At 47.1% G+C, this 27979-nt stretch overlaps 1 protein-coding gene across 3 annotated transcripts; it reads right to left on the reverse strand.

Annotated features, from left to right (window-relative positions):
* LOC101998442 (protein FAM205C-like) lies at positions 1–27956 on the reverse strand. Of its 3 annotated transcripts, XM_026786799.1 has the most exons (6): positions 27805–27920; positions 20674–20683; positions 5845–5862; positions 5246–5291; positions 4740–4800; positions 1–3730 (listed from the first exon to the last, which is right to left on the reverse strand). In XM_026786799.1, exons 1-6 carry the CDS (start codon positions 27918–27920, stop codon positions 46–48), a joined length of 3936 nt encoding a protein of 1311 aa, XP_026642600.1. In that variant the 3' UTR covers positions 1–45. The 3 variants fall into 3 exon arrangements, with proteins under 3 accessions (XP_026642600.1, XP_005362430.1, XP_005362107.1); XM_005362050.3 differs by lacking the exons at positions 1–3730; positions 4740–4800; positions 5246–5291; positions 5845–5862 and adding exons at positions 25112–25566; positions 26474–26534; positions 27274–27319 and having other exon boundaries at positions 20463–20945; positions 27777–27956; XM_005362373.3 differs by lacking the exons at positions 20674–20683; positions 27805–27920 and having other exon boundaries at positions 5845–5988.
* Between the last annotated feature and the right edge of the window lie 23 nt (positions 27957–27979).

Below are 27979 nucleotides of genomic sequence, written 5' to 3' on the forward strand. Positions count from 1 at the left end.
GGGTGGTCACCATTAGCAGAACAACACTTCCAAGGTTTTTGGGACCTAGGGTGGGTTTCTGTATTGGGTGGCACAAGCCAACCTAGGGCAGTGCCGAGGACAGTGTTGGGGCTGGCCTGGTCCTGAGACAGAGCCGTGCTGACGAGAGCCTGGCCCGAGCTTACTGTCTAGAATGTGGGGAGCAGTTAAAAACGATGTGACCACTGGCCTCTCAGAGGACACAGGTTGGGCCTTGGGCATCCTGCAGTTCTCTGTCTTAGTTTTCTTGGTGGGGTTTTTGGCTTGAGGCAGATCCTTGTCAGCATTTTCTTGACTGGGCTTGGACACTTTCCTGGGTGTAGAGACCGGGGGTTCCATGTGGGTTTTGTCTTTTATCTTGGGGCTCATAGAGTGAAGGAAGGATTTCATCTTATTTTTCAAGCCAGTCTCTGGAAGGCTGGGACTAGCGTGAGGAGAGGCTGGCGTCACCTGCCTCTGTGAAATGTTTTCTTGCCAAGCTTGGCCCCTAAAAGGTTTTCCCTGAGTTGGTGTGCATGGGAAAGGCAAGCCCTGGGAAGTCTTGGAGGCCACAGGCTGGGGGACCTTGGCACTCCTTGCAGGTTCCGGGATGGCATCTACCTTGGTCAGACTGTCTTGCATGTTCTGTGTAGTGTCTATCACCATAAGGACTTCTGGAGGTGGATCTGGGAACTCAAACTCAGAGAGATCCTGGGGGCTGGGCGGATGAGATCTAGGCCTCTGCTCTGAGGAGCCTTGGGGTGTCTCAGGGGGAGGCCTCTTTTCTAGCTCCTCATCTCTATCATGGTGTGTCTTCCCACTGGTCAGGGGAAGCCCAAGACCTGCATCTCCTTCTTCAAGGTCCCACACTGCCTTGGGTTTCCCTGACGCGTGGCTCTTTTCTGTCAGTGTCGGGGCATGGGCTGAGTACTTGCTCTTGCCTGGGCTTTGAGGCTCAGTGCTAAAGGTTTTCTCTAGGTTGGGTTTTTCCCCACTGGTCTCCAGCTGAACACAGTGTCCTTGGGCCTCAGTCATATTCCTGAGTTGTGAGGCCTTGGAGCCCCACTGGGCAGAACCATGGGGCGCTGTCTTGGAACTAGGTTGCTTTTGCTTGTGGCACACGGCCTGCCCTGCAGTGGCTGGCCGTTTACCAAGGTGGACCCTGTTTGCATCTGGGGCCGGAGGAGAGTACCCTGTGTTGGGCAGCTGTGGTAGCGCTGTGCTTCCTGGGATCCTTAGAATCCCAAGAGGCTCTGGGTCCACTGCATTTGACTCTTTGAACTCCTTTGCTATGACAGGAAATCCCAGCTTTATCTCCAGGACCTTTTTCTTCAGGTGGAAACTCAGTTTCGCCAAGATCTCTGTCTGCGTCTCTAGAGGCACCTTCTCTGTCCCTCCTGCCGCCTGCACTTTAGGCTGGACCTCTCCTGCAATGTCCTCAGAAGTCTCATTGTCATCCCGTGCAATGTGCGCAGAAGCCTCGTTCTCATCCTGAGTACAAGGTTCAAGCCTACTCCGATATGGGTCTTCAAGTAAGGTCACCTGAGTTAGGGGTTCCTGTGGGATTTTGACAGGTCCAGGAATAATCTCTGTGACTGTAGAATGGCTAACAGTTGCTGGGGATGTTGATCTAGAGGGGGTCACGCAGTAATGGACAGGCAGACCTGACAGGAAGGCCAGATACTTATGTCGTAACGTTGTCTCCAGTTTCTTAACGGTTTCCTCAGGTAGGGCTTGGGGCAGCTTACAGTGCTCAATGAGAGTGCCTGATGAGGCCTGTTTCTCCTGGTCCAGGGCTGCTGGTTCTGCTTCCTGAGAAACAGCTGTGTGCTGTAGGTCAGGGTTACTTTTTGCCTGTAGCTCCAGGTGCCGGCTTGCTGGAATGTTTGAGAAGGAAGCCCCTACTGACAAGCTCCTGGGAATTCTGCATTCCCGGGAGCTTTGGACACAGGCAGGGACCTTGCCCTGGTGGATCTGTCCATATTTGGAATCAACGTGGGTCTTCAACATTGCCTGTGCCTGGCTGAACAAGTGAGGTGTGGGAACTGACCCTCTGTCCACTGCAACTGCAAACATGTCACCGGACCCATCGGCCTTGGGGTCACCTGGCTGCAGGATGCTCACATTGGGTAGTGCTCCCCGGGGCTGCTGGCCAGGGGAGGAGGGGACCAAGTGAATGGAGCGTTGGATCCTCTGGGGCAGGCCCCAGCGCAGGTGAATCAGCTGCTTCTGGAGGTGCAATTCCAGCAGCCTGCGTACAGGCTCTGGGATAAAGACGAGGTCTCTGGTGAGAACTGAGAAGGACTTTCTTGCCCAGGAGGCTTTTAAAGTCTCATGGGGCTTTGCTTTATTATATGGCTTATACTGTATGTGACTCTGCTCATAGGGAGATCCAGGGATGACAGCTGGCTGGCCCCACTGTAGCTGAAGCTGTCTTTGTAGAAGGTGCCATTCCAAGGTTTTACACTCAGCCAGAGTCAGACACGGCACGTTGATCTGAGTTTGGCACTCATACCAAGACTCTTTTGGAGAAGCTGAAGAGGGAGGGGCTGCTGTTGGTGGCAAGTGGGGCGGCAGGAGGAAGGGCGAGGCCTCTTTCAAGAGCTGAGGGTCTTTGCAGGAGGGCTCGGGTGTGTCCTTGGAGAGACGTTGAGTGCCTAAGAAGGTAGCCACCAAGGACTCACTGTGTATAGAGGGGAGGCCACAGAATAACTGGGTGAATGTCTTCGGGAGTTTGTTCCTGGAGTCGTTCGCCTGTCCCTTGGGCAGTAGCCAGATGCCACGGAGAATGTCATGGTCAGGGGAGAATAAGGGCTTCTCCACGGGGCTTGTGATTTGTCCGTGGTGTGCTTTTTGTCCCAGCTCCGCATTAGACCACTGAGACACCCAAAAGATCTGAGTAGGTTGGTTGTCTGGATATGAGCACCAGGTGTTGGGAGAAAGACTCCCAAACCTGTGAACATAGTCTTGAGGAATATTGTTCAGGATCAAAGAAACTGGTTGGTTATTTTCTGGCTGAAAATACATTGGGGGGTGTGGCATAACTTGCCTTAGTGATTCCTCTACACGTCTGGGAAGCCCCCACCTTTGGAAATGCATCAATTTTTTCACATGTAGCTCAAGAAGCCTTACCACTTCAGGATTGAGGAATGGCGGGGGCACAGTGGTGACAAGAGACAGGGTCATTGGATGTGTGACATGAATACCATCTGGGCTCAGGGTTTGAAAAGGGGTCTGTGAGTTGAAAGACTGCTGGTCTTGGATCTGCTGGAGGTAGTTATAGCTTAGATCGCTGTGCATCATCTCTTCTGCATTCACTAAAACCACAGGCTCCCTAAGCCTTGAAGAAGCTGCAGCCTCAGAGACCATGGACATGTCTGCCAGATGAAATCCTTGTCCTGCCAAGAGGTGATCTGCACAGAGCTGTTGGACACCAACTGTGCTGGCCGACTGTGTTAAGTGTTCCGTTAGTGTTTGGGTCACAGGTGCCGGTGGAAAGTCTGTGGAGGGTCTGGGATGAAGCTCCACGTTCTGCTCAAAAGTCTCACTGGATATGGTCAACATCTCCAGGCAAGAAGAGTCCTGTGGCAGTCCCAACAAAGCAGGGGAGATCTGACTTTGCTCGCTCTCCAGCAACTGCCGGATCTCCAGAGTTGCAGCATCACAGATTTGGCAGCAGGGATCTATACACAGGAGCTGCCGCACACGCTCCTCCTTGGGGAGCCAGCTTTGGCTAGGAAGAGAAAAACGGCCACCATTAATGATGGAAGGATGTGTCTGGGGCTTGCTGTACCCTTTCCTCCAGGCCCACAGTTCTGAGCCTACACTGTGGCAAATGAGGTCCTCATGGGAACCCTTCAAAGTATGGGATGTCCCTGTTGCCGTGCCCAGAGAACCATTGGGGTCATTCACAGCCTCTGGAAATTAAGTCAAGGCAAAGATGATGGACTGAAGGGGTCCCAGCAACTGCTCCCTCGCCCCAGACAGACAGGAGGTCAGACCCGGGGCTTTGTCCTTGAAAGGGAGTAGCTGGAAGCAGGTGACAGGGTGACCTCTTTATCCTAAATCTACTTGGTGTCTCAGTGTAACTCCAGCGATGCCCTTCACAAAGTGTGCAAAGGCTGCTCTGAAATGCGGAACCGCTGAGACCCTAACAGAGGGAGCTGGGTATCAGTGGGTCTTCCCTCCCGAGGTGTGAACCATCTCTGCCCTGACAACCTCTCAGCTGGTGACCTTGCCTCCTCAGTGTGTTTCCCCTTCCATCAATCCCCACCCCCTTTTTTCCTTCTCTCATAGACGACATCCTAACGGAAGTTCCCCTCCCTCCGCTCCTTCCAGACCCCCTCTCACCCTCCTTCTCCCCCAATTCCTTTCCTCCTCTGTTTCCCTTTTCCAGAAAAGAGCAGGAAATTTGCAGGCTAATGGATGGAAATAGAAAAAAAAAATCATCCTGTGTGAGGTAACCCAGACCCGGAAAGACACACAATGGTGTGTACTCACGTAAAAGCAGATGTTAGCTGTTAGCTAAAGGATATTCGTACTACAACCTACAAACCCAGAGAGGCTAAGTAACAAAGCGGGCTCAGGGTGGGGTGCATGAATCTCCTTGGGAAGGAGAAATTGGATAGTGAGCAGACTGGGGGTAGATGGGAATGGAAACGGTTACCCCTTTTTCACCCCAGCCCAGAGCAGGCAAAAAAAAAATCATTACAGCTCAGAGACCACAAAGGTCAAGAGGTCACCTTTTCATGATAGTCAGCAGCTCCCACGGCTTCTCAGCTTCTTCTCTGCAAAGTCTCCTGGCTGAGGGATCAGGACACGGGGTTAGGTGGTGAGTGAGCATTTTAGGGCGTTTTACACGAATCTGAATAGTCAGCCTTTAGCTCAGCAAGAAGCATCTGAGCACCTAGACTCAATGTTCTATGGGGTATTTAGCTATAGCATTGCCGTTTACAGCATATGTTCCCCCAGAGGGAGAATTAATATTATGCTTATTGTATTGCTAGCCCTGCAGGTGAAACGAATTCTCACTCAGTGACTGCTAAGGACTTCTTAATTCCTCAGTTCTTGTTGTCAGGGGAGTAAGGCAGAGAAGTTTCAACATTCTTACTTTCTGGCTCCCCATCTAGGGCAGTTAGTGGCTCTGGAGGCTCAGAAGGGAGAACGCGTGGCCCTGGGCAGCATCATGGGGAAGAGGAATGTGGGGAGCTCTCCTAGGGGCAGGGAGTAGGGGACGCTGGGACTTTACCTCTTGATGCCGCATCTCTAGCTCTCTGCCTGACTTTTCGGTGACGCTTAAAGAGAAAATATTACAGTGTGAAGCTGGAACTATTTTCTTTTTCATGTCTGTAATGTGACAAGGATCATATATACATTTGCTTTTTCCTTTCAATTATCTATGTGCAATTTTGGAACTCTTGGCAATGCTCCACTCCCTCCCCCACTCCTCTTCTCGGCATCCTTCTGATTCTCATGGAAATTGATCTGAACTCCATTTCCTACCCAACTACTGAGTGACGTTCTACTGGGAACTGCGGTAAAATAGACGCATTATAGGATGCATTCTTATATAAAAGATGTAACAGATTTAACTGGGAAATTCTGTACTGGGAGATCTGGGATAATGGTAGTCTCTATTCAAACCAATAGCAAGGTTTTTGGTTTATGCCTCGTGAAAGTTCTAGTAAGGAAAGACTTCCAGCCTCACAGAGGAAATCTATTACACACTTGAAAGTATCCTATCCAAATTGTCAGACAGCGGTGGTGAGAGCCTATGTAGAGGGTGAGCAGACACGGAAACTTGAAAGCTCCCCTGCTAGCTCAGTAGTGGTCACAGGGTTTCCCTACCCGGCAGCAGCTCCTCTTCTGTTCCCACTTCAATCTGCGGTAATTCTGTTGCACTTGCCAGATAATCAGGATAACAACGAAGATGTAGATATAGACATATAAGGGATAGTCACTATCCCACAGAAAGTAGGTAGACCTCAACATGGTCCAAACCTCATCCGTGTGAGGAGACCAGCCATCCCTGTCCTAGGACATTCAGAGTGCCTGTCATCTCCCAGGAGTGAACCTTGTCAGGTCCGCCTCACAGAGGACAGAACCGCGCCACCAGATGGTGTCACAAAGCCCTCCATTCCACAAGCCGAGGTGGTAATCTGGTCTGTAGAAGGCGGCATGTGGCCATCTTTGAAGGCTATGGACCCTGGACCTGAATAGGCCATACTCACAAGCTGCGCCTTTTCCTCGGGTCACTTCATATTCATTCCCACCATCCCAGCTTGGCTCTTCACGGCTGTGTAGTTGTTCCTGGCGGCCAGAGTCTGGGCTTGAGTCTCCCGCTTTCTGACATCAGTAGGAAATTTCATTCAAAGCAAAGTGACAGTATAGATCAGAAAGAAAGAAAGCCGTTAGACTAGTGACTGTGGGCCACACGAGTAAAGGAACACGAGGTCCCCCAACTACTGTTTGGCACTTCCTTTCACGGAATTTAAGAGAAGGAAGATTTTGATTACATAGGTGACCCTTATCTGGACTGACAGATTGTTATATAATCTCTTTGCTACTGCGCATGCTTCTTCCCATACTGCGTTTGATCTTGACCATAGCAGACCCAATCATTACGTACAGACTCAATCACTATGCACAGGCACAAGGTGAATAAGTAGGGATTTCTCCCCGAAAGCTCCCTCGGTGTACATATTACATTGTTACACATGCATCCCAAGTTAATTCAGGCCACACCAGCTCCTCTACCCTCTTACGGGATGTATTGGAAACACCTGTGAACAGTAACTGTCCATGTTGGATGGTTGAGAGTTTGTGGACAAATCTATAGTCTTGGCAACCTCCTGGTTGTTTGGGGATTTCCATGGGGGCCCTTTTTTGGGCCATCAACTCAATTAGATGTAACCCCATCCTGGTACTGGAAGCTTTGTTTGGATGTAACAAGAATTGGCCAGTTGGGGTTCTGTCCTCTGTCCCTCTGCCCCCAGTATTTGGCAATTTTACTTAGATCACCCTCGTTTATGTATACATCTTAGGAAGTTTCTACTGTATTATGTTCCCTATCTATCTATCTATCTATCTATCTATCTATCTATCTATCTATCTATCTATCTATCTCTAGTTCCTAATGAGTTCTATCTGTCCCCTCTAGTCCCGTATTCTACACCTACCGTCTGTTGTCCTATGGATTGTAGCTTGGTGATCATTGACTTAACAACTAATATCTACATATAAGTGAGTACACACTGCATTTGTCTTTGGGGTCTAGGACATCTCACTCAGGATAATTTTTTCTAGTTCCATCTATTCGCTTGCAATTTTCAGGGTGTCATTTCTTAAAAACGCCTTTTAACTTTTATTGATTCTCTGTGGATTTAACATCATGCATCCCTAACCCACTTATCTCCCTGTCCTCTTGTTTCTGCCCTCTGCCCTTGCAACTCTCCAACCCCAAAACAAAACAAAATCTAAAAGAAAAAAACAAAATCAAACCAAACAAGCAAAAAAATAAAAAACCCAAAAAAGCAAAAAGAGAAGAATCTCATCATAGAAGCTGTAGTATGGCCAATGAGTCACACAGCTCACCCGTTAGTCCATTCATCTTTATTCATTGCCATGAGTCTGGTTTGAAACCTCTAGCTTCTGCTTCACCACCAATAACGGGCTTGCACTGGGCTCCCCTTAGATCCCCTTCACGTGCTCCAACAATTCATAAATGAGGTGAATGTTGGGGTGGCCCAATGATAGCTCTGGTTCTTGGCCTGTGTGATACATAGCTGACTTGGATGTGTGCAAATACATGCGGTGGCCAGAGATCAGCCTCAGATGTCATTTTTTCTTGAGCCAGCACCTTGGTGTCATCTTGGAGTCTGCCAATTGAGGCAGGCTGATGATGGACCACTGAGTCCCAGGCCTCTACTGCCTCTGCCTCTCCAGGGTTGGTAATCACAAGTGTGTGCCACCATGCCTAGCTTGAAAACTATTTTTATTTTTGAGAATTTTATATATACACTCAAATATGATCATATCTATCTTTTTTTACCTCCTTCAACAAGCTCCCCTCCTAATTTCATATTTGTTTGTTTGTTTTAAATAACCCACTACATCCAGCTGGTATAGAGGGGGGCATCCAGGGGAACATGGGAATCCAACCGGTAACCACATCCTCAGAATGATTCTCTCTCCCCAGCAGCTGTCAATGCTAACAGCTCAGCAAAAGGAGGTGCCTGGAGACCCCTACCCCCATCTATGCCAGGGTTTTGGCTGGCATGATCTTGCACAGGTCTTGTGCAGCAGCCATGGCTGCTGTGAGTTCAGGAGCGTGATAGGCATGCCATGCTCAGAAGACGCCATTCCACGGCTCTCCTCCCCATTCTACTCTTTCCCTCTCCTGAACCTTGATGGTGGTGGCCATGGGGATTCAAACAGACACTCCATTTATGTCGGAGGGCTCAGTCTCATTCCTAACACTTGCACCAGTTAAACATCTTACTTAGCTTTGACTTATTTCCACTGCAAAAATAAAGCGTCTCTGGCCTAGGTTAAGAACAGCCCACATCTACGGGTATGAGCATAAATGTTTAGAAGACAATTTGACAGCATGAGCATTTACAAAACAGCAATAGCTGGTTCTACCCTAGGGCCTATGACCTCCCTAGAGATGGGCTTTTGACTAGGATGACAGTATCAGGCATAAAATTTTCTCTTGTGTTGGAGCTGGAGAGATGACTCAGTGGTTAAGAGCATTGCCTGCTCTTCCAAAGGTCCTGAGTTCAATTCCCGGCAACCACATGGTGGCTCACAACCATCTGTAATGAGGTCTGGTGCCCTCTTCTGGCCTGCAGGCATACACACAGACAGACATTGTATAATAAATAAATAAATAAATAAATAAATAAATAAATAAATAAATAAATATTTGAAAACAAATTTTCTCCTGTGGCTTATTAATATGATCAAAATATATTGTATAAATATATAAAATTTTCAAAGAAGTAATTTAAAATATTATAACCTTAAAAAAATCTTTTTTTCTAAGGATACTGTTAAGCTGGGCAAAGTGGTATAGGCTTGTAATCCCAGTACTTGAAAGTCTGAGGCAGAAGGATAATGAATTCAATGCCAGTCTGAGCTACATAGTGAGACACTGTGTCAAGAAACAAAGAAGGAGAAAAGTAAGAGAAGGGGAAAAAAGAAACGAGGGCTGGGTAGTAGTTCAGCGGTGCTGTATTTATTTGCATGTCTGACACCCAGTGTGGATGGGTAGCAAGTTTTAAAGAGACATGGAGGAATCTTAAACACATATTACTAAGTGAAGGGCCATTCTACAAAGGGAACATACTATATGACTTCAACACACAGCACCCTGGAAGAGGCAGAACTATGGAGATAGCTACTCCAAAGTTCTCAGCGACGCTCAGCAGTTAAATGTTCAGTAACGAAGACAGCAGCACAAAAGCCCAGTTCAAATATAGGCAATGGTCTTGCAGAAATATCTCTCAGAAGATACACTTGTGTACAAGAAAAGATGTGCAATATTATCAGCTGGCAGAAAGATGCAAATCTAAACCATGGTGAGATGCTACTTCACACACTTCAGAACGACCGTTATAGAACAAGTATTAGCGGAGATAAGGATGAAATACAACGCCGGAGCATTGCTGGTGTGACTACAAAACGGTACAGCTGCTGTGGAAAACAGCTTAGCAACTCTTTAAAACGTAAAGATAGTCACTAAAGAGATGGCCCAGCAGTTAAGAGCACGGGCTGCTCTTCCAGAGGACCCAGTTCCAGTTCATGGCACTCTTAAGGCAGATAGTAACTCTATTTCCAAAGGATCTGACTCCCCCTTCTGGCCTCCGAGGGCATTAGTCATGCACAAGCACACATACATATTTACATACACGCACATATACATACACACACATGCAGGCAAAACACCCATACCCACAAAATAAAAATGAATCTTAAGAAAGAGATTCTCTTTGCAAAAAAAAAAATAAAATCTTTTTAAGAAAAGAGAATTATCACAATGGCTCAGCAGTTTTGCTCCAAGGTACATGTCCAAAGGAAACATAAGGATTTGAAAAGATACTTGCATACCAGTGTTAACATGACAATATTCACAGAAGTCAAAAAGTGGAAACAACCCAACGGTTCAAATAAATGTAATATATGCATACATATAATGGAATATTATTTAATCTATAATAGGAATAAAATGCTGACACACATTAAGTAAAATCAGCTAGAAGCAGTAGGACAAACACTGTCTGCCTCCACTCAGTGTGAGATCTCTCCAGCAAATCTGTAGAAACAGACAGCAACAGGAGGTTACCAGAGCCTGGGTCGATGAGGAAGAACAGGGAATCATTGTTTAGCAGCTAAAAGAGTGTCTCTTTGGGAGAGTGAAAAAGTTCAGATAAAAGTAATCCTTATACAGAATGATAAATGTTCTTAATGTCACTGAATTCCACACTTAAAGATTACTAAAATAAGCTGGGTGTGGTGGCTCCTGAAATAGGAGCCAGGAGGTGGTTTGGGTGTTAAGGGCTCTTGCTGCTCTTGAAGAGGACCAGAGATCTTTTCCCAGCACCCACATGGGGTGGCTCAGAACCACCTGTGTCTCTAGCTCCCATGGCTCTGATGTCCTCTTCTGGCCATCACGGCACTCACGCTCATGTCCACATGCACACGTAGACACACACTCAGACACTAATTAAAATAAATCGTTTTTTAAGTGACTGAAATGGATAACCAGTTAGAGAAAATGGAAGGGATTAGAAGGAAGGGACATGGGAGGGGACAGAGGTACAAAAATGACAGGGAGAAGCGATGGGATTATATTTTAATTTTAATTTTAAAAATGACAAAATGATTAGATCTGGCAGGCTCTGGAGGACCAACACAGCTCCACCCCAGGTCCCTAGACTCGGAGTGGGAAGAATTCACCCATGAGCCTGCCTGGCACCTCTGGTGCTGGTCTGCGGGGTTCCATTATGCATGAGCAGAATTACCTCACCAGTTCAGATATCTGGATATCCGACTTTTGTTTGAAGCTTCACACTGTGACCTTCACAGCACCGATAAGATCCACATGCTGGTCCCCTTCCCACCCCTCACCACCTGTGGCAGAGAGCCGGCCCTGAGGTCAGGAGGACTGGAGAGCCGGCCCTGAGGTCAGGAGGACTGGAGAGCTGGCCCTGAGGTCAGGAGGACTGGAGAGCTGGCCCTGAAGTCAGGAGGACTGGAGAGCCGGCCTTGAGGTCAGGAGGACTGGAGAGCCGGCCCTGAGGTCAGGAGGACTGGAGAGCTGGCCCAGCATCTCACTGGCTGCACCACTCAGGAAAGCAACTCACCTGGGCAGCTCAGTAGAGATGACCCTGCTAGTGATGGTGCAGGTGAGCCAACCTGGAGGGGGTAAGTGTGGACAATTAACTGCACTTCCCGTCTGCCATGCAGCGTGGGTGGGGGAAAGATGCCCTGCTTGCCCCTCAACCCTTGCTGCCTCCAGCTCTCAGAAAAGCAGGCCTTGCTCCTCACGTGGGCACCATAGTTGTGTTGACCCTATTGGTAAGAGCACAGGTGAGCCTGCCCTGAAATTTTAAGAGTGGGGGAGCTCACCGTGCACCCCTTCTCTGCCACATGGTGGTGAGGGAGAGGGAAAGAAGCCCTCCCCACCTCACTTCTTGCCACTTGTAGCAGACGAGAGAAAGCTGCCCCTGCCCCTCATCAGATGCAGAACTAGGGAGCATGGGTCCTGCACCTTGCCTGGGCAACACAGTAGAGCTGAATCCATTGATGGAGGCATGGGTGAGCTGGCCTGAAAATGTGAGTCTCAGAGACAGAACCCCTCATCTACCATATGTGTTATGGGCAAAGGGGAGAAGCCCCCCGTTCCCCCACAGGCCTGTGGTGGGTGGGATTGCTGTCCCTGAGGTCACCAGAGTGAAAGAACTGGCCCTGCCTCTCACCAGCTGCGGCACTCGGCAGAATGGCCCCTACACCTTGATTAGGCAACACAGTAGAACTGGCCTTGGTGGTGTAGGTGTGGGCAAGTCGACCCAAGGACATGAAAGCAAGAGAATTGGCCCTGTGCCTTGCTGCTTACTACAGGGGCCATACTGGAGAGCTCACCCTAGTGTTGAAGATGAAGGAGAATTGGCAGGTTGACCAACCCAGCAACACTGGTCCAGCAGACCCAAAGTTACAGGACCTCCGTGACACAGGGCAGCAACAGGGTATCCAAGAGAAGCCCTAGTGAGGGCTCAGTATTTGATGATTTAGCAAAAACCAGAGACCTCAAACCAGACCAATGATTCAATGCAATGAACACTTCCAAGTAGCAACATATGGACTAAAGGGCTGTGTGACTCACTGTGTCCCACTACGGCATCCACAGAGACTTTTTTCTCTGTTCTTTAAAATCATACTTTGTTTTACCCTGTGGGGGGTTGCAAAGGTAGAGCGTGGATAGGAAGGGATAGGGAGATGAGTGGGATCAAGGTGCATGATGTGAAATCCACAAAGAATTAATAAAAGGTTAAATTTGAAAAAAATGACAAGCCGGGCAGTAGTGGCACATGCCTTTAATCCCAGCACTTGGGAGGCAGAGGCAGGCAGATCTCTGTGAGTTTGAAGCCAGCCTGGTCTACAAGAGCCAGTGATAGGCTCCAAAGCTACAGAGAAACCCTGTCTCAACCCCCCCCCAAAAAAATACAAAATAGTATGATTTATATTTTATATGGCTTTTTTATGTGTGGGGGTATTTTGCTTCCATGTATGTCTATATACTGTGTATTTATAGTGCCTGAGAAAGCCAGAAGAGTTAGTGGAGTCAGATCCCCTGGGACTGTAGTTACAGATAGTTGTCAGCTGCCAGGCACGTACTGGGAATTGAACCTGAGTCCTCTGGAAGCCATGCGAGTTCCGGGAATAGAAGCTGGGTCCTTTAAAAGTAATGTGGTCTTTACTCATTTACTCATTTACATCCCCTCAGATCTCTCAGGGCTCAGAGAGAAACCTTACAACAAGCATGGGACTTAGAAAAATCTGAGGGTGAAATAAATTCTCCTTTACATATTCCACATCAGTTTCTTTATTGTTCTACTTCTATCCTAATTTTCCTGCACTACTTCTAATGTCTCCTAGCTTCTTCTTCTATTCTAAAAACTCTTCTCCTTCAGGAGCCTTGAAGCGATAAAGAAATTTCTCTCATTGATCAAAGGCACATTCCTAGAGCAAGCCTTAAGAAACTAAGCCTTTGCCAAGGCAACACAAGGTCCCAAGGCCATAAGAGCGTGACCACGGTCAAGGGGGCAGGGCCATGGTGCCCAATGGCAACTTTGAGACACAGATCCATTGTTAGAAGACCGGAAAGTGAAGAGTGGACTTGCCTTTTTTAGTAACCTTCATTGGACATCTGTGACACTGACCCTGTGCATAGATAGCTGTAAGGTTTTAAACTTAACGATCTATTTACACAAAGCCTTTAGTCTAGTTTGAACTTGCTCTGAGGTAAAAGTGAGCTAACTGTGTGCAGTTTGTTAGACTGAGAAGTTATTATTTTTTATATTAGTCTGAGTAAAAAGAAGCAAAAAGGCTTCTAAGCAACCACGGTCTCCAGGGGGCAAATAGATCCAGGTATGAAGCACGTCCCAGTATATGTTCTACAAATCAAAACTATACAGACAAATGAAAAGTCCTATCCCTGACCACCCACAGATATATGTGCCCAGCAATGGAATATTTTCATGAGATAAACACACAGCAGTGGAGAAACACCCAGAGCTATTCTTAGGGAAGAAGTGAGGTGACTCATGAGAGAAATGACAAACAGGAGCAACTGGTCTCCACAGCCAGTATAGCCTTTCCAGGCGGGGCTCCCTATCAGGGACTCACTTATCTGGTAGGTCAGACTGTTAAATACTAGTTATCACCTGATGTATCCTCATGGTCCCTAATATAAAAGAGCAACTAGTGCCCTTAAACTTTGAGCATCTCTCTAGCCCTAGTTTATATGTCTGACCTCAATTTAATATCAGTGATTGCCAGAGGTTTGTGGGAAAGGATAGAGGGATGCATAAAAGGAACATACAAGCAATGAAATTACTCTGCATGACACTGACATTATAGGTACGTTATTATGTGTTAGTCAAAATCCATGACATGATTGACAGTTTGAGAGTCAAGGTGTGCCCACTGGTCCAATCGTGACATAACTATTGCAGGTTGACCACGGTCAGATTGGATTTGAAGTCTGCTTTTCCACAGAGGAAACTTCATTCCTAGAACTATAACCCTGGTTGAAAGTCCACGGCTAGGGCCGGGGGTGGAGCAATGGTTCAGCAATAAAGAGCATTGGCTGCTCTTCCAAAGGAGCTAGGTTCAATTCCCAGAGCCCATGTGGTGGCTCACATCCATCTGTAACTTCAGGATCAGGGGATCCAACACCCTCTTCTGGCCTCTGTGTACCAGACACATACATGGTACACAGCACACATGCAGCCAAATATGTATACACATTAAAAATAAGTGAAGTTTTTTTAAAGGCCCACAGCTAGAGAGGCCATAGGCACCAGGGTAGAGCCTGCTATCATTTTGCACAGTGGTCGGTGTTGTGACTTCAAATGCCCTCACAGGTTTGTGTGTTTAAACACTTGGTCTCCAGCTGGTGGACTGTTCGAGAACACTGTGGGACATTTAGGGGTTAGAGCCTTGCTGAAGGTTGTGGGTCACTGGGGTGGTCTTTGCTGTTTTATAACCCGGCCCTGCTTCCTGTTGTCTCTCCGAGTTTCACATGTGTGGATGAACTGTGACCAGCCAGACTCCCGACTACCAGGCCAGCCTTAAGCGCCTGCTGCCACGCCTTTCCTGTTGTGTTGGACCGTATCCACTCTAGGAATAGAAGCCAGAATAAACCATTTCTTCCCTACGCTGCTGTTTGTTGGGGTATTCTACCGCAGCAACATGGGAGAAACTGATATCATATCAAATATAATAAAAACCAATAATATAACTAATACAGTCATGTTGTCAAATGGCATTCTGCATACTGAGGTTTGTATCCACAGACCCTGGCTGCTCTCGACTTTGGTTGAAGAAGCTGCTTTTTTGCAGTGATTAGCCAAAGCAGAGATGGTCAAAGGGCTGAGGACCAGAGTGCTCATCCCTAAACGGGACACCTGTATTCGCTCCCCTAACACCAAGGCTCATAAACACTGCAGAAGAAGAGACAATGAATATAAGCCAGGGGAGGGGTGTGTGAAATGCTGTCTTCCAGACAAGCCACGGCTCATAACCATGAATTCACTGACAACCCACTCAAGATCAAGCCAGCCAAAATACTGGTGGAGATGGGGTGATGACCTCCAGGCCCCACCCCTTACTCTGAGGAGCTTTTGGTGGTTACTAGCTGCTGGGGAAGAGAGGATCATTATTTTTTGAAGCTGTGGCCATTGTTAGGTTTTCATGGTCTACTGGGTGGCCCCACACCCATGCACATATAGTCAGCACTAACTGGACTTAGTGGGCTACCCAAAAAAATATGAAGTTGAGAGAGGGCATATTAGGGGGACAAGGGAGAGTTGGAGGGGTAAACTGAAGTTTGTGGTAGTTTCAATGCAATTGACCCCCATAAGCTCATAGGGAGTGGCACTATCAGGAGGTGCGGCTTATTGGAGGAAGTGTGACACTGTGGGGGTGGGGTTTGAGATCTCCTATGCTCAAGCTACACCCAGTGTGGACACAGTCTACTTCTGCTGCTGGTGGATCAAGATGTAGAACTCTCAGCTCCTTCTCCAGCACCATGTCTGTCTGCACACCACCATGTCCCACCATGATGGTAATGGATTCAACCTCTGAAACTCTAAGTCATCCAGTTAGTTAAATGTTTTCCTTTATAAGAGTTGCTGTGGTCATGGTGTCTCTGCACAGTAATAGAAACTCTAATACAAGGGTAAATATGATAGTTCATATATCATTGTGTGACATTCTCAAGAATGAAGAAAAATTATAATTAAAAACTTAGAGATTAAAAAGAGAAAGAAAAAAGGAAAGAGAAAAGAGAGAGAGAGAGAGAGAGAGAGAGAGAGAGAGAGAGAGAAAGAGAGAGAGAGAGAGAAATAAAAGGGGGAAGGAAACCATAGCATGTATAATACAAATCAAAACCTCTGTTCAGTGGGAGTGACCCAAGGTAGGCAATATTAATACAAAAGCCACAGCTGCCACTCAGCCTGATCAGGATGACAGCATCAAAGTCAGGCACAGTGGGGTACACTTGTGGCCCCAGCAGAGAGAGGATTAGCAGGGTCACCACGAGTTAGAGACCAGCCTATGTACCAAGATTTTTTTATTTTTTATTTTTTGGTTTTTCAAGACAGGGTTTCTCTGTAGCTTTGGAGTCTGTCCTAGAACTCACTCTGTAGACCAGGTTGGCCTTGAACTCACAGAGATCTTCCTGTCTCTGTCTCCCAAGTGCTGGGATTAAAGGCCTGCACCACCACCGTCCAGCCCAAGTCTTTTTCTTAAAACAAATCAAGAATGAAAAACATCAAGGTGACACCAAGACTTCATAGCCAAGCCTGCAGCAGAAAAGTCACGAAGGAGCCTGGCCAACATGGTGAAGTCCTGGGCAAAAGTTAGATAAAAGGGGCTTCAACAAGGCCTGTGTGGTCCTTGGTCTGATGTTAAAAACACGTGACGACTTCTCCAGAGAATGTATGAAGACATTGCTGTGTGTGTCTTCAGCGGTAACTATTGTTTTATAGTGGGGATCCCTCCCCGGCTCACATGTGGCCCTGAGTCTCCAGAGCCAACCAGGGCTCCTCCCAGTCCTCTGCAAAGGAAAGCTTGCTGGCGTCCCCCTCGCCAACCACTCCGAGATCTCTGGAGTTCTCCCTTGGCCATTTCAACTGCTTGGGAATCTTCATGCAGGCAAGCAGCTCCCTTCTCCTCTGCCAGTTCCAAAGTAACTGTCTCCAGATTTCCCAAGTGGACCCCTGCTCTCTTCCCTTCACCTTTGGTCTATTTGGTGCGATTCGCTCCCTAGTTTGCTGAAACAATCACTGTCTTTGTAAAGGTGTTTAAACCAATAGTCAGTGAGCTTAAAAAACAAAAATGCATTGTAGTGTACAAGATGAACATTAATAATTCATCAATATTGACTCCTCAACTGTAAGAAAGAAAGATACCACACTAACACAAGATGTAATAATAAAGGAAATTTCCAGGGGCAGGAAAGGGTTCATAGGAACTTCCTATTTTCCCATCAGTTTGCCTAAAAATCTTAAACTGCTTTTAAAAAAAGGTTACAGCATCATAATATGAATATTTTTATGAACTATCATCGTCCATGAACACCTTTCCTGGGGCTCAACTTGAACAGGCAAGCTAAGATGGCAACGAAGAGGTACGTTAAAGGGTGAGGCCATAGAAAGGTAAATTCAGAGGCTGGGAGACCTTGGGAGCCAGCTGTTCTACACAAAGCATATGGAGATTTTAAGGGCATACGTGAACTAGCACCCTAGAGTCAGAGATGTCCCACAAGCTGAGATGCTGAATAGGGCAGGGCACTTCTGTCCCTGCTCAGGATGTCCCAGCGGCTTACTGACAAGAGACTGTCAGGAAATGAAACATCATGCATTCTGCCCTGTGCTCTGCGTGTCTTAATGACCTCCTCTTTCCAGGATGGAGTGGTGGGGGGTGGCAGTGAAAAGGTTAAGTATTTCTGGGGAAGACAATGTTTCCTCAAAGCCATCCACAACTCCTGCCTCTTACAATCTTTCTACTTCCTCTCCCACATAGATGCCTGAGTCTTGAGTGAAGGGTTTTTAATAAAAACATCCCATTGAAGGATGAGCGCTCCAAAGCCTCTCACTCCCTCCACAGTAAGCAGTTGGGGATCTCTTTGTTAAGTACCATCTACTGCAGGGGCTTGAGCGGTGGGTGCCCTGATTTATGAGTATCATAATTTATGGGCAGCAATATGTGGGTGGAAGGATCTGGAAGAAGTTGGAGGAGGGGAAAGAATATGATCAAAATATATTCTATAAAAAATAAAAGAAAATAAAAGCACTGTAGAGGGGATCAATTGCCTGATTTTGTCGTGAAACAGGAGCCAGTTAACAACATGGAAGAGGGCATGGGAAGAACCCACTCCATCGTAACCTAGGAAATACACATATTAACTCAGGTGCCTACATGAGCCAGTCAGCTCCCTTCAGACAGGCTCCCTCTAGAACCCCCACCCCCTTCTCCCATCCTTACTCTGTTAATTTCTGCCTAGCTCCCAGCGGGCAGAGAGGATGCCTGTTGCAAGGCCCCTTGATCTTTGTGGATGCCTCAGGAAAACCTGTAGAGTGTTGGCTCAGCGAGCCTGGGCTTTGTGTTTCTCCGCTTAGAGGATCAGCTAAGGGCTGATCTTCCTTCCTTTAGGCACAGAATCACCCCTGAGAGGGGGAACGACACACATACACACCCATCCTTTTTCCCATCCGGCTTTCCGCATTCTGCTAGCAGTGAACACATCGTACTAAACACCGTGGTCCTGTGAGAGGAAGCAGTTCCCATTACCGCTTCCTCTTGACTTGATGGGATGGTGACAAATCCTGGATGTCCTTATGAACCAAAGGTATCCCACCCCTGCCTCACACCCCATCACAAGGAAGCCCAGGGCTTCCTGTGCTTGCTTCAGCTCTCCTCTGAGGTAGGCTAGCAGGACGCAGCAACATGCTGCCTCTTTTCCTTTCTGCTTCCCAGTTTTCATTTCCTGGTCCACTTCCAAATCCTTGCTCATCCATGCTGAGTGTAGGATCCCCACCCCCACCCACCTTGTTTCTGTCTCCAGGCCCTGCTCTTCCTGGATTCAGCTCCGAGGATTCAGAGCTTTCTCGGAGACCTTTCTCGCTGCTCCCAGTTTCAAGAGCGCCTGCTTCACACCTGTGACCAGCAACTCCACGCATCTTTTCTCCCCATTCCTCCCCAGCTGGAGTCTCACAGCCTGACAGACAGACACTTCCATGGTAACCTCCACAAACCAACTCCTTCGGGGGGGGGGGGGGGGCTCTCCAACCCTGATTCCCAGCTTGCTCCTCCCCCTGAAAGCCCAGGCTCAACAAACAGTTCACTGGCAGGTGATGACAATGACAGTCAAAACAGACAAACTGAGGATTTGAGAAGCAAGTGAAGAACTTCTAGAAGGAGCGAGAATAAGCACCCACAATGAAGAGTAGCTAAAACCGCATTTTGCTGGTGGTGTTAGGGATGAAGTTTAGGAAAAGAAAGTTTCTCCATATTCAAGTGAGCATACATCTCAAATCATTAGTTCGTCCCTCTGGACTATCATTGCCATCACCTGCCAATGAACTGTTTGGTTTTGTTTTCTGGCTTTTTGAGACAGGGTTTCTCTGTATCACCTCAGTTGTCCCGGAGCTCGCTCTGTAGGCCAGATTGACCTCACATTCAAAGATTCGCCTACCTCTGCCTCCCAAGTGCCAGGAGTAAAGGGGTGCACCACTGCCCGGCAGAACTATTTTCTGTCTTCAAAAACACACAAAGACCAACCTTGTAGGGCAGTCGGCCCCTCCCTTACTGCCCCTTGCACGGTGCTCAGTAACCCTACAAGACAAAACAAAGCAGCCTTTGTGGGCCCCACACCCCTTCCATTGTACTTCGATGAAACAAAAGCCCTCAAAAGAGTTAATTCTATATGTTGTCGCCAATTGCTTTCCTGTCAGTCCGCGGCCACGTCTTACCTGTTCCTTGGGACTCAAGGTCTCGAAACCATGAAGGATCTCTATATTTCTCGGGGTGACAGGCAGCGCCAAGTCCTCATGTCACCCGCTAGATTGGCTGTTCTCCAGCTGACTGATAATGATCTCCTTGCGCTGTTTTATAAAAATCCCCCCCCCCCAGCTTCCAGGTCTCTTCTCTCCTGGTTTCCCTCCTGCCTCAATGGCTGCTGCTTCCTAATGCCTTGGGTTCACTCACCGGTATCATCAGGATTTTTCTTTTCTCTTCTTTCCTCCCAATATCCTTCTTCTCTTTCCTTCTAACTTCCAAATGACTTTATTGAGTTTTCAAATTACATGAAGTGTTCATTTGGGTGGAGCCAACAGAACAAGTAAATTGTAAAAGGCAGCCATCAACACAGAAACAGACTGAACACTTTTTCAGGGAAAGGCAGGTTGCACGTTTCTTATGGGAATTCAAGCCTGGCTATACTTTCAGTGTATCTTATACAAGGGCCCCTCCCTTCTCAACACAAGTCCCTCAACCCCTAGGAGTCAACACGAAAGGCAGACTTAAGCGCCTATACCACAGGGAGAATGTTATCTGCTTTATCACACTCACAGCATGAAAACAAAGAAAAATACCAGTGTTTTTGTTTATAGGCAGAGTATATTTGGAGAATACCATGCCTCACTTAGATGGCAGTGGACAGTTGACAGCCTTTGTTAAGGAAGGTGCAGAGCTTCGGGAACCTACAAACTCTTTCAGCTTGAAATGGTTGGTCCTCTCTGTGCTAACCAGTGCCTTCTGCTGAGGTGAGTAGCTGCTACTGATTTCCCAGCTAGGTGATACAAATCAGCTGTGGACAATTTTCGAGGCAGTCGTGGGAGTAGCCATGAGGCCCAGGGTTGGTTGGGCCAAAGTGGGTGTTGCTGGGACTGGGTAGGCACTGTAGGAATCATCACAAGTCAAATGCTAATTCTTGGCACAGAGAGGCTTGGCCTTCTGGTCTTCTGTAGTTGACTTCATGTTGGCTCCCGTGTGGTCTCTGACAGGAGTCGGGTTCTTTTGGGGCTCTGCAGTCTTGGGTTTGGCCTCTGTTTCAGACTTACAGAGGACAATGGGTTCCTCCAGCTGTTCACAGTTAACTTCAGGGTTAACCCAGTGGGAAAAGAACGTCATCTTATTTTCCCCTTCAGCTTCTGGGGGCTCTGGAAAGGTGGAACTCCAGTGAGTATAGTCTTCCCCATCAGACCCCCCCAACTCTCATCCCTACCAAGTTTCACCCCTACAACATGGCCTGGAAGAATTCCACCTTGAAATTTTTCTATTTAAAAAATGAAGTCCCACAAATACTGGGTCAGCAGATGATGGCCCAATAAGTTCTCATTGTAAGGTCTGGCCTTGTAAGAACTGGGCACCCCAGGCTGGGCATCCCCAGGAACCATTGGGTGAAATAAACATTGGTTTAGCCTAACAGATGTGTAGAACATTTTTATCTGTCCCAAGGAATCCTGAAGGATGCTCTGGGTACCAGCAAAGAAACTGACAAAAGCCAAGGGGCTAGAGATGGTGGTTCTACTGACAGAGGTCTCACCAGTCCCTCTCTTCACTGAAAGCAATTTGCTTAAACTAAAATTCTACCTGAAAAAGATCCTAAAGAGCCAGTGGGAAGGTAAGCAGCCCTGGGGTTCTGCTTAGAAATCTTTTGTTGGCCCATGAACCTCAGCAAAGTGTCTACTTGGATTCCACTAGGTCTGCTGTTTTCCATGCTTAGGTAAGAACTAGGCTTCACTTTGGTCTAAGGGGTTCAGGGAATCTTCTGGTTGGACTATTGATATTGGTCCCCAGCTACACACAAAGAACCTGGGTGTCTATGGTATCCCACGTGACTGTGAGATGTCAGAGGCACAATGGGCAGAACCTTAGTGCTCTCTGCTCAGAGTTCAGCTGGAAATTCTTTCAAGCAGACCCGCTCTAGATCTAAGGGACGTGGGGATCCTGGGGGATAGGACTCTTGGAGCCGTGCTTTTCTTTACTGGCTGAGATCCCCAAAGGTCTCCAGTGTGGAGATATTCTTTGGCCAAAAAGTGTCCCCTGTCCTCCTATCTGAATGGGACTTTTCCAAACATATCGATAGGAATTTTTGAGGTAGAAATTTAGTTTAAGAATGATAAGTACTAGCCGGGTGATGGTGGCGCACGCCTTTAATCCCAGCACTCGGGAGGCAGAGGCAGGCGGATCTCTGTGAGTTCAAGACCAGCCTGGTCTACAGAGCTAGTTCCAGGACAGGCTCCAAAGCCACAGAGAAACCCTGTCTCGAAAAAGCAAAAACAAAACAAACAAACAAAAAAAGAATGATAAGTACTTTGAGCGATTAAGGAACGGCAGGAACACGGCCTCAGTTGTACTTCAGCCTGGAATACATCTCTGCATATGGCGTACTGGTGCTTTGAACATGTGGCCAGGATTTAGTATGCTACTGTTAAGGTTAAGACTGAATCAGAGATTCTAATGGGCTCAGGACTCATCTCTGTGATTGTGTATTAGCTAAAACTGCCAGGGTAATAATAGCCCGGAGAGAACCAAACATTAGCAGGCTGCCCTGGCAGGAAAGCAAATTTGTTTCCAGTTCCTAAATGGCTGTGTGAGACAAGGCTTGGGCAGCTCAGGGGCAGCAGTAACGACATCTGGAGAGACTGTCGCTGCTGGGCAAGGCCTGTCGGTGCTTAGCAGTCTGATCTAAGATTACTATCTATGTGGCTCAGACTTGTTTTCCAGGGAAGAACAGAACCAAGTTGCTGTCAGAGCTCCTGGGGTACTGTAGACAGTGACTTTCAGTCTCAGAAGTTAGGGATGCGGGGATGGTGCTCTTGTGTGCCCTCTGTGGGCTCTGCCACAATGCTTTGGTCTAACCAATCAACTGTGGACTGGCCCTGTTGCTGCAGTAGATCAGTACACGCCATCATTCTCAAGGGTTCTGGCCGAGGAAAACATACCAAAGAACGGGGCTGTGCTGCTTAGGGCAGGCGCTGCTGCTCCGCAGGGGCTAGAAGCAGCTGGATAGATTGCTGAATCTTTAGGGACCGGTTCCAGCGATAATAAAAATCAACCCGCTGTTTCAACTGCTGCTGGAGGTAGAACTCCAGCAGGCACACTTCAGGACAAGGCTGCTCCTACCCTCTTGAGGTCGGAAATGGCCTTTTATCAGGCAGATGCCTGGATCTGAAGAGACAGGCTCTAACACATCTCAGGGTTCATACATTACATGGTCCTCTGCATCTACAGAGCTCTCTGGATGAGAGGCAAGTCCCACTGGGGCTACCACTGCCATGTTCACAGGTGCCACACCAAGACTTCACCCTTGGCCCAAAGCAATCTACAGATTCAATGCAATGGCTATCAAAATCCCAGTAAAATTCTTCACAGACCTCAAAAGAATGGTATTCAACTTCATATGGAAAAGCAAAAAACCTAGGATAGCCAAAACAATCCTGTACAATAAAAGGACTTCTGGAGGCATCACAATCCCTGACTTCCAATTCTACTACAGAGCTACAGTATTGAAAACAGCCTGGTAGTGGCATTAAACACAAACAGGAGGACCAGTGGAACCTAATCCAAGACCCAGATATCAGTCCACACACCTACGAATACCTAATTTTTGACAAAGAAGCAAAAAAATATAAATTGCAAAAAAGAAAGCATATTCAACAAATGATGTTGGCATAACTGGATATCAACATGTAGAAGAATAAAAATAGACCCATATCTATCACCATGCACAAAACTCAAGTCCAGATGAATCAAAGACCTCAACATAAAGCCAGCCACACTGAACCTTATAGAAGAGAAAGTGGGAAGTACACTTGAACACTTTGGCACAGGAGGCCACTTCCTAAATAGAACCCCAGCAGCACAGACACTGAAAGAAATAATTAATAAACAGGACCTCCTGATACTGAAAAGCTTCTGTAAAGCAAAGGACATGGTCAACAAGACAAAACAGCAGCCTACAGAATGGTAAAAGATCTTCACCAACCCCACATCGGACAGAGGGTTGATCTCCAAAATATACAAAGAATTCAAGAAATTGGTCATCAAAAGAACAAATAATCCAATTAAAAAAAATGGGGTACAGACCTAAACAGAGAACTCTTAATAGAGGAATCTAAAATGGCTGAAAGACACTTAAGAAACTGTTCAACATCCTTAAACATCAGAAAAATTCAAATCAAAACAACTCTGAGATTCCATCTTACACCTGTAAGAATAGCCAAGATCAAAAACACTGATGACAACTTGTGCTGGAAAGGATGTTGGGTAAAGGGAACACTCCTACATTACTGGTGGGAGTACAAGCTGGTAGAGCCGCTTTGGATGTCAGTATGGCAATTTCTCAGAAAATTAGGAAACAACCTCTTCAAGTCCCAGCAATACCACTTTTGGGTATATACCCAAAGGATGTTCAATCGTACCACAAGGACATGTGCTCAACTATGTTCAAAGCAACATTGATTGTCATATCCAGAACCTGGAAACAACTTAGATGCCTCTCCACCTAATAATAGATAAAGAAAATGTGGTACATTTACACAATGGAGTACTACACAGCAGAAAAAAATAATGACAATTTGAAATTTGCAGGTAAATGGATAGATCTAGAAAACATTATATTGAGTGAGGTAACCCAGACCCAGAAAGACAAATATCACATTTACTCACCCATAAGTGCCTTTTAGACATAAAGCAAAGAAAAACCAGCCTACAATTTACAATCCCAGAGAACCTAGATAACAAAGAGGACCATAAGAGAGACATACGTGGATCTAATCTACATGGGAAATAGAAAAGGACAAGATCTTCTGAGTAAATTGGGAGCATGGGGATCATGGGAGAGAGTAGATAAGGAGGGGAAAGAAAGGGAGGGGAGCAGAGAAAAATATAGCTCAATAAAATCAATAAAAAATGTTTTTAAAAGACCACTTAAACACAACTAAAAGAAGGAGAGAGTAGAGCCTAGGCAATGGGATAGAGGTGAAAACTACTCTGCAGTGGCCTTCTGAGGCCGCTAGAGTTGAGGGATGGTAACCCATCCCCCAACGGTTGTCCATTGTCGGGTTTCTGGGCTTTGATAATATGGGAAGTGGTGAAGCGGTGTGCTACAAATGTCCCCAGGAACTCCTCCACAGAACCAGGGAAAGCTCAATGTGAGAATGTATGCATTTTTGTCTTCCTATTCTCACAGGCACCTTGGGGCCTTTGGGACATAGGAACAGCAGGTGACATGAATATGGGGTCATAGGGTATTGTTTCAGGTTCAGGAAGCAATGGGTACCAGGAAAAAGAAGGAATCTAATACTCAAAGGCTGCTGACCTTCATTCTTCAAGACAAGCTTCGTGATTTTCTTCTTCTGCTGGTTTGCGGGAGCCCCGGGTTCTTCCACACTTGAGGAAGACAGAGAGCCTGCACCCTGGGCTTCCTGCTTTTGCCCATGATCACCGCGGTAATATCGGAAGCTGGCATCACCGGTTGATGGGGCAGCTGACTGAGTTGAAGATTTTTGATCTGTTGATGGTGATGGCATGAGGCTGGAAGCCAGTGAAATGTCTCTGGAGTCTTGGGAACTCTTGTCAAACAACACTTTCGATGAAGCCAATGCCTCCAGGCTAGAAAAGGTCTGTGATGGACTCAGCGTAGTCAGACAGGTCTCTTTGTTCTCATACCCCAGCAACTGCTGAATTTCCAGAGCCATCGCATTGCAGATGGCGCAGGAAGGGTCTGAGCACAGGAGCCGCCGGACACTTCCTTCCTGAGGAAGCCAGCCCTGGCTAGGAAGGAAAATGGCAACTATTAAAGACAGCATGGCGCCTGCCTCCTCAGAAGTGGGGAAAGACGCTTTCCCTCCTGCACCCTGTAAGTCCTGGGCCTATACCTCCAGGAGTCTACCTCTCTGCTCCTCTTCCTGGGAATATTGCAGGTGGTGAGGTCTGTGGCTGAGCTGAGTCTGGGGAAAGGTCTCAGACAATCTGTCTCAGAGAGGACTGGAAACCTGGGTCAGGTTTCTGCCAACCTTACCGAGAAACTGAACTAACTAGATGAAAAGAACCAGGTAGATAAGAGGGATTAGCTGATGGGCGGCACCACAGACACCACCGTGTGAGGGCCAAATCAGCTTTTTGGGGTGGGGGCCGGAATCTGAGAAACTTGGTGCCTGGTAAATAGTATATTCAACCGAGAAACAAGGACCTCACTCTAAGAACTGTGGGTGTCCCTATCCCCAGCGTCTCTTAGGAATCAATCCCATTCTATAGAAGTCCAAGGGGGAGTGTAAGATGACTGACTGAGGGTATCCCAGATACTGGCCTTATGGAAGAGAGGCCTTCTGAGGAGACGCGTGTGTATGTCAGCAGAATTCAGCCAGAGATGGGACAGTAATGGCTTCTTTATGCCAAACCTATTCTCTTGACAAAACTATTCTCACGACAGGAGCAACACCAGCACTAGTCAGCCCTGAAATGCAGAACTACTCAGACCCTAGAGTAAAATGGGTGACTTCTCCTTCTTGAGAGATATACAAACCCTCTCGGCCCTGGCAAGCTTCTCAGCTTGGACTGAGACACTCCATTGTGTATCTCTCTAGGCAACAGCCCCGCATTCCCATCCTTTGCCCAGGCCAGCCTAAGCAACCATCAGAGCCAGGCTGGGACTTGGAAGACCACAGAAAGAAGAGTTCACCTTTTCATGATAGTGAGCAGCTTCTGCAGTTTCTCAGCTTCTTCCTTGGACGTTCTCTTAGCTGAAGGAGGAGGACAGAGAGGGTTAGGCAGATTGGAAGGTTGAGGGGGCGATGTATAAGCTGAAGGCCACTGGGTGATGGCGCACGCCTTTAACCCCAGCACTCGGGAGGCAGAGGCAGGCAGATCTGTGAGTTCCAAGTCAGCCTGATCTACAGAGTGAGTTCCAGGACAGCCAGGCCTACACCAAGTCTTGAGAAACAACAACAACAAAAAGAAGCTGAAGGCTTTTGAAGGGCAGGTGACCCACAACCCAAAGAGTAAATGCTCTGCGTACCGCTAATTGTGGTACTGACCTATACCCAGTTTCATTTGATCTCTGTGTACCACTGACTGTGGTACTGTCCTATACCCAATTTCATTTGATCTCTATGTACCGCTGACTGTGGTACTGTCCTAGACCCAATTCTATTTCATCTTCACAACCACACAGTTAGTGCCCATTTTGTGGAAGACAAAGATGAAAGTAACGTGGCTTCCACGGGGCTTTAAAAACTCGCAAATGACAGAATTAAGGATATTGGCTTCCCGTCCTTGTACATTATCTCAGGAAGGTCAGACGGAAGATGGAGCATGCCTGGTCTCTTTCCCACCACAAACGTCTTTTTTGGTTGTCACTGGTTTATAGCACAGTCTCCGAGGGTTGGAAACACCTGACTTCTGGTGTCAGTCAGCGCAGGGGGCCAGAATCTGTGCCAACCTCACCCACAGAGGTAGGGAGTCAAAGAAACTGGGATTTACCTTTTGGTGTTCTATCTCTAGTCCCGTGCTTGATTCTTCGATAACACTTGAAAGACAAAAATATTAGAATATGAAGTAGAAACACCAACTTTTTTCATGTCTAAAGTGAAACAAAATCCAGAAATAATCCCTAATCTTTTTCTGTCTTCCAGCCTTGTGCTCCCCCCCTCTTTCCATCTCATCACCCCTGTTTCTCCCATTTCTGCCCCAATTCAAGACTCTTCCATACTCTACATCTTCCATCCCATTTCATAGACAAGCTCTGTGGTGGATTCAAGGGTCAAGCAGAAAGACGGGACAAGCTAAACGACAGGCAATGCTAGTACCCAAAGGGCTTCCGTTATCCAAGATCCTAAATGTCCACCAACCAGAGCTGATCTGGGCTCCAGTGAAGAAATCCTCATTAAAAAATAAAGATCAAGGGGTAAGATAACCAACAGACGGTGAGGGGGTAAACTTCTCCTTATAAACAACATATTCAGGCCTGGTTAGTATTTCCCTACCTTGTAACAGCTCTTGTCAGGTCCCAACCTTAATCCCTGGTAGCTCCTTTTCACATGCCAAATAATTAATGCAATAATGAAGATAGATCCATACTTATATAGCGGGTATCCCACATCCCACAGAATAAAATTAGGGTCCAACATCACTCGACTTCCCTACTCATCCCTCCCCCAGAATTCCATGGTGTTAGAATGCAAAGCCT

Source organism: Microtus ochrogaster, linkage group LG5, assembly GCF_000317375.1.
Source record: "Microtus ochrogaster isolate Prairie Vole_2 linkage group LG5, MicOch1.0, whole genome shotgun sequence".
Lineage (NCBI taxonomy): Eukaryota > Metazoa > Chordata > Mammalia > Rodentia > Cricetidae > Microtus > Microtus ochrogaster.

What these genes read in the sequence shown, in the direction of transcription:
- LOC101998442 (XM_026786799.1), bottom strand. Translation starts at nt 27,920, where the DNA reads ATGTTGGACCCTAATTTTATTCTGTGGGATGTGGGATACCCGCTATAT. An exon ending in TAGAGATGCGGCATCAAGAG is followed by an intron (nt 4,801 to 5,245) that starts GTAAAGTCCCAG and finishes CTGATCCCTCAG; the next exon opens with CCAGGAGACTTTGCAGAGAA. An exon ending in CTGCTGACTATCATGAAAAG is followed by an intron (nt 3,731 to 4,739) that starts GTGACCTCTTGA and finishes TTCTCTTCCTAG; the next exon opens with CCAAAGCTGGCTCCCCAAGG.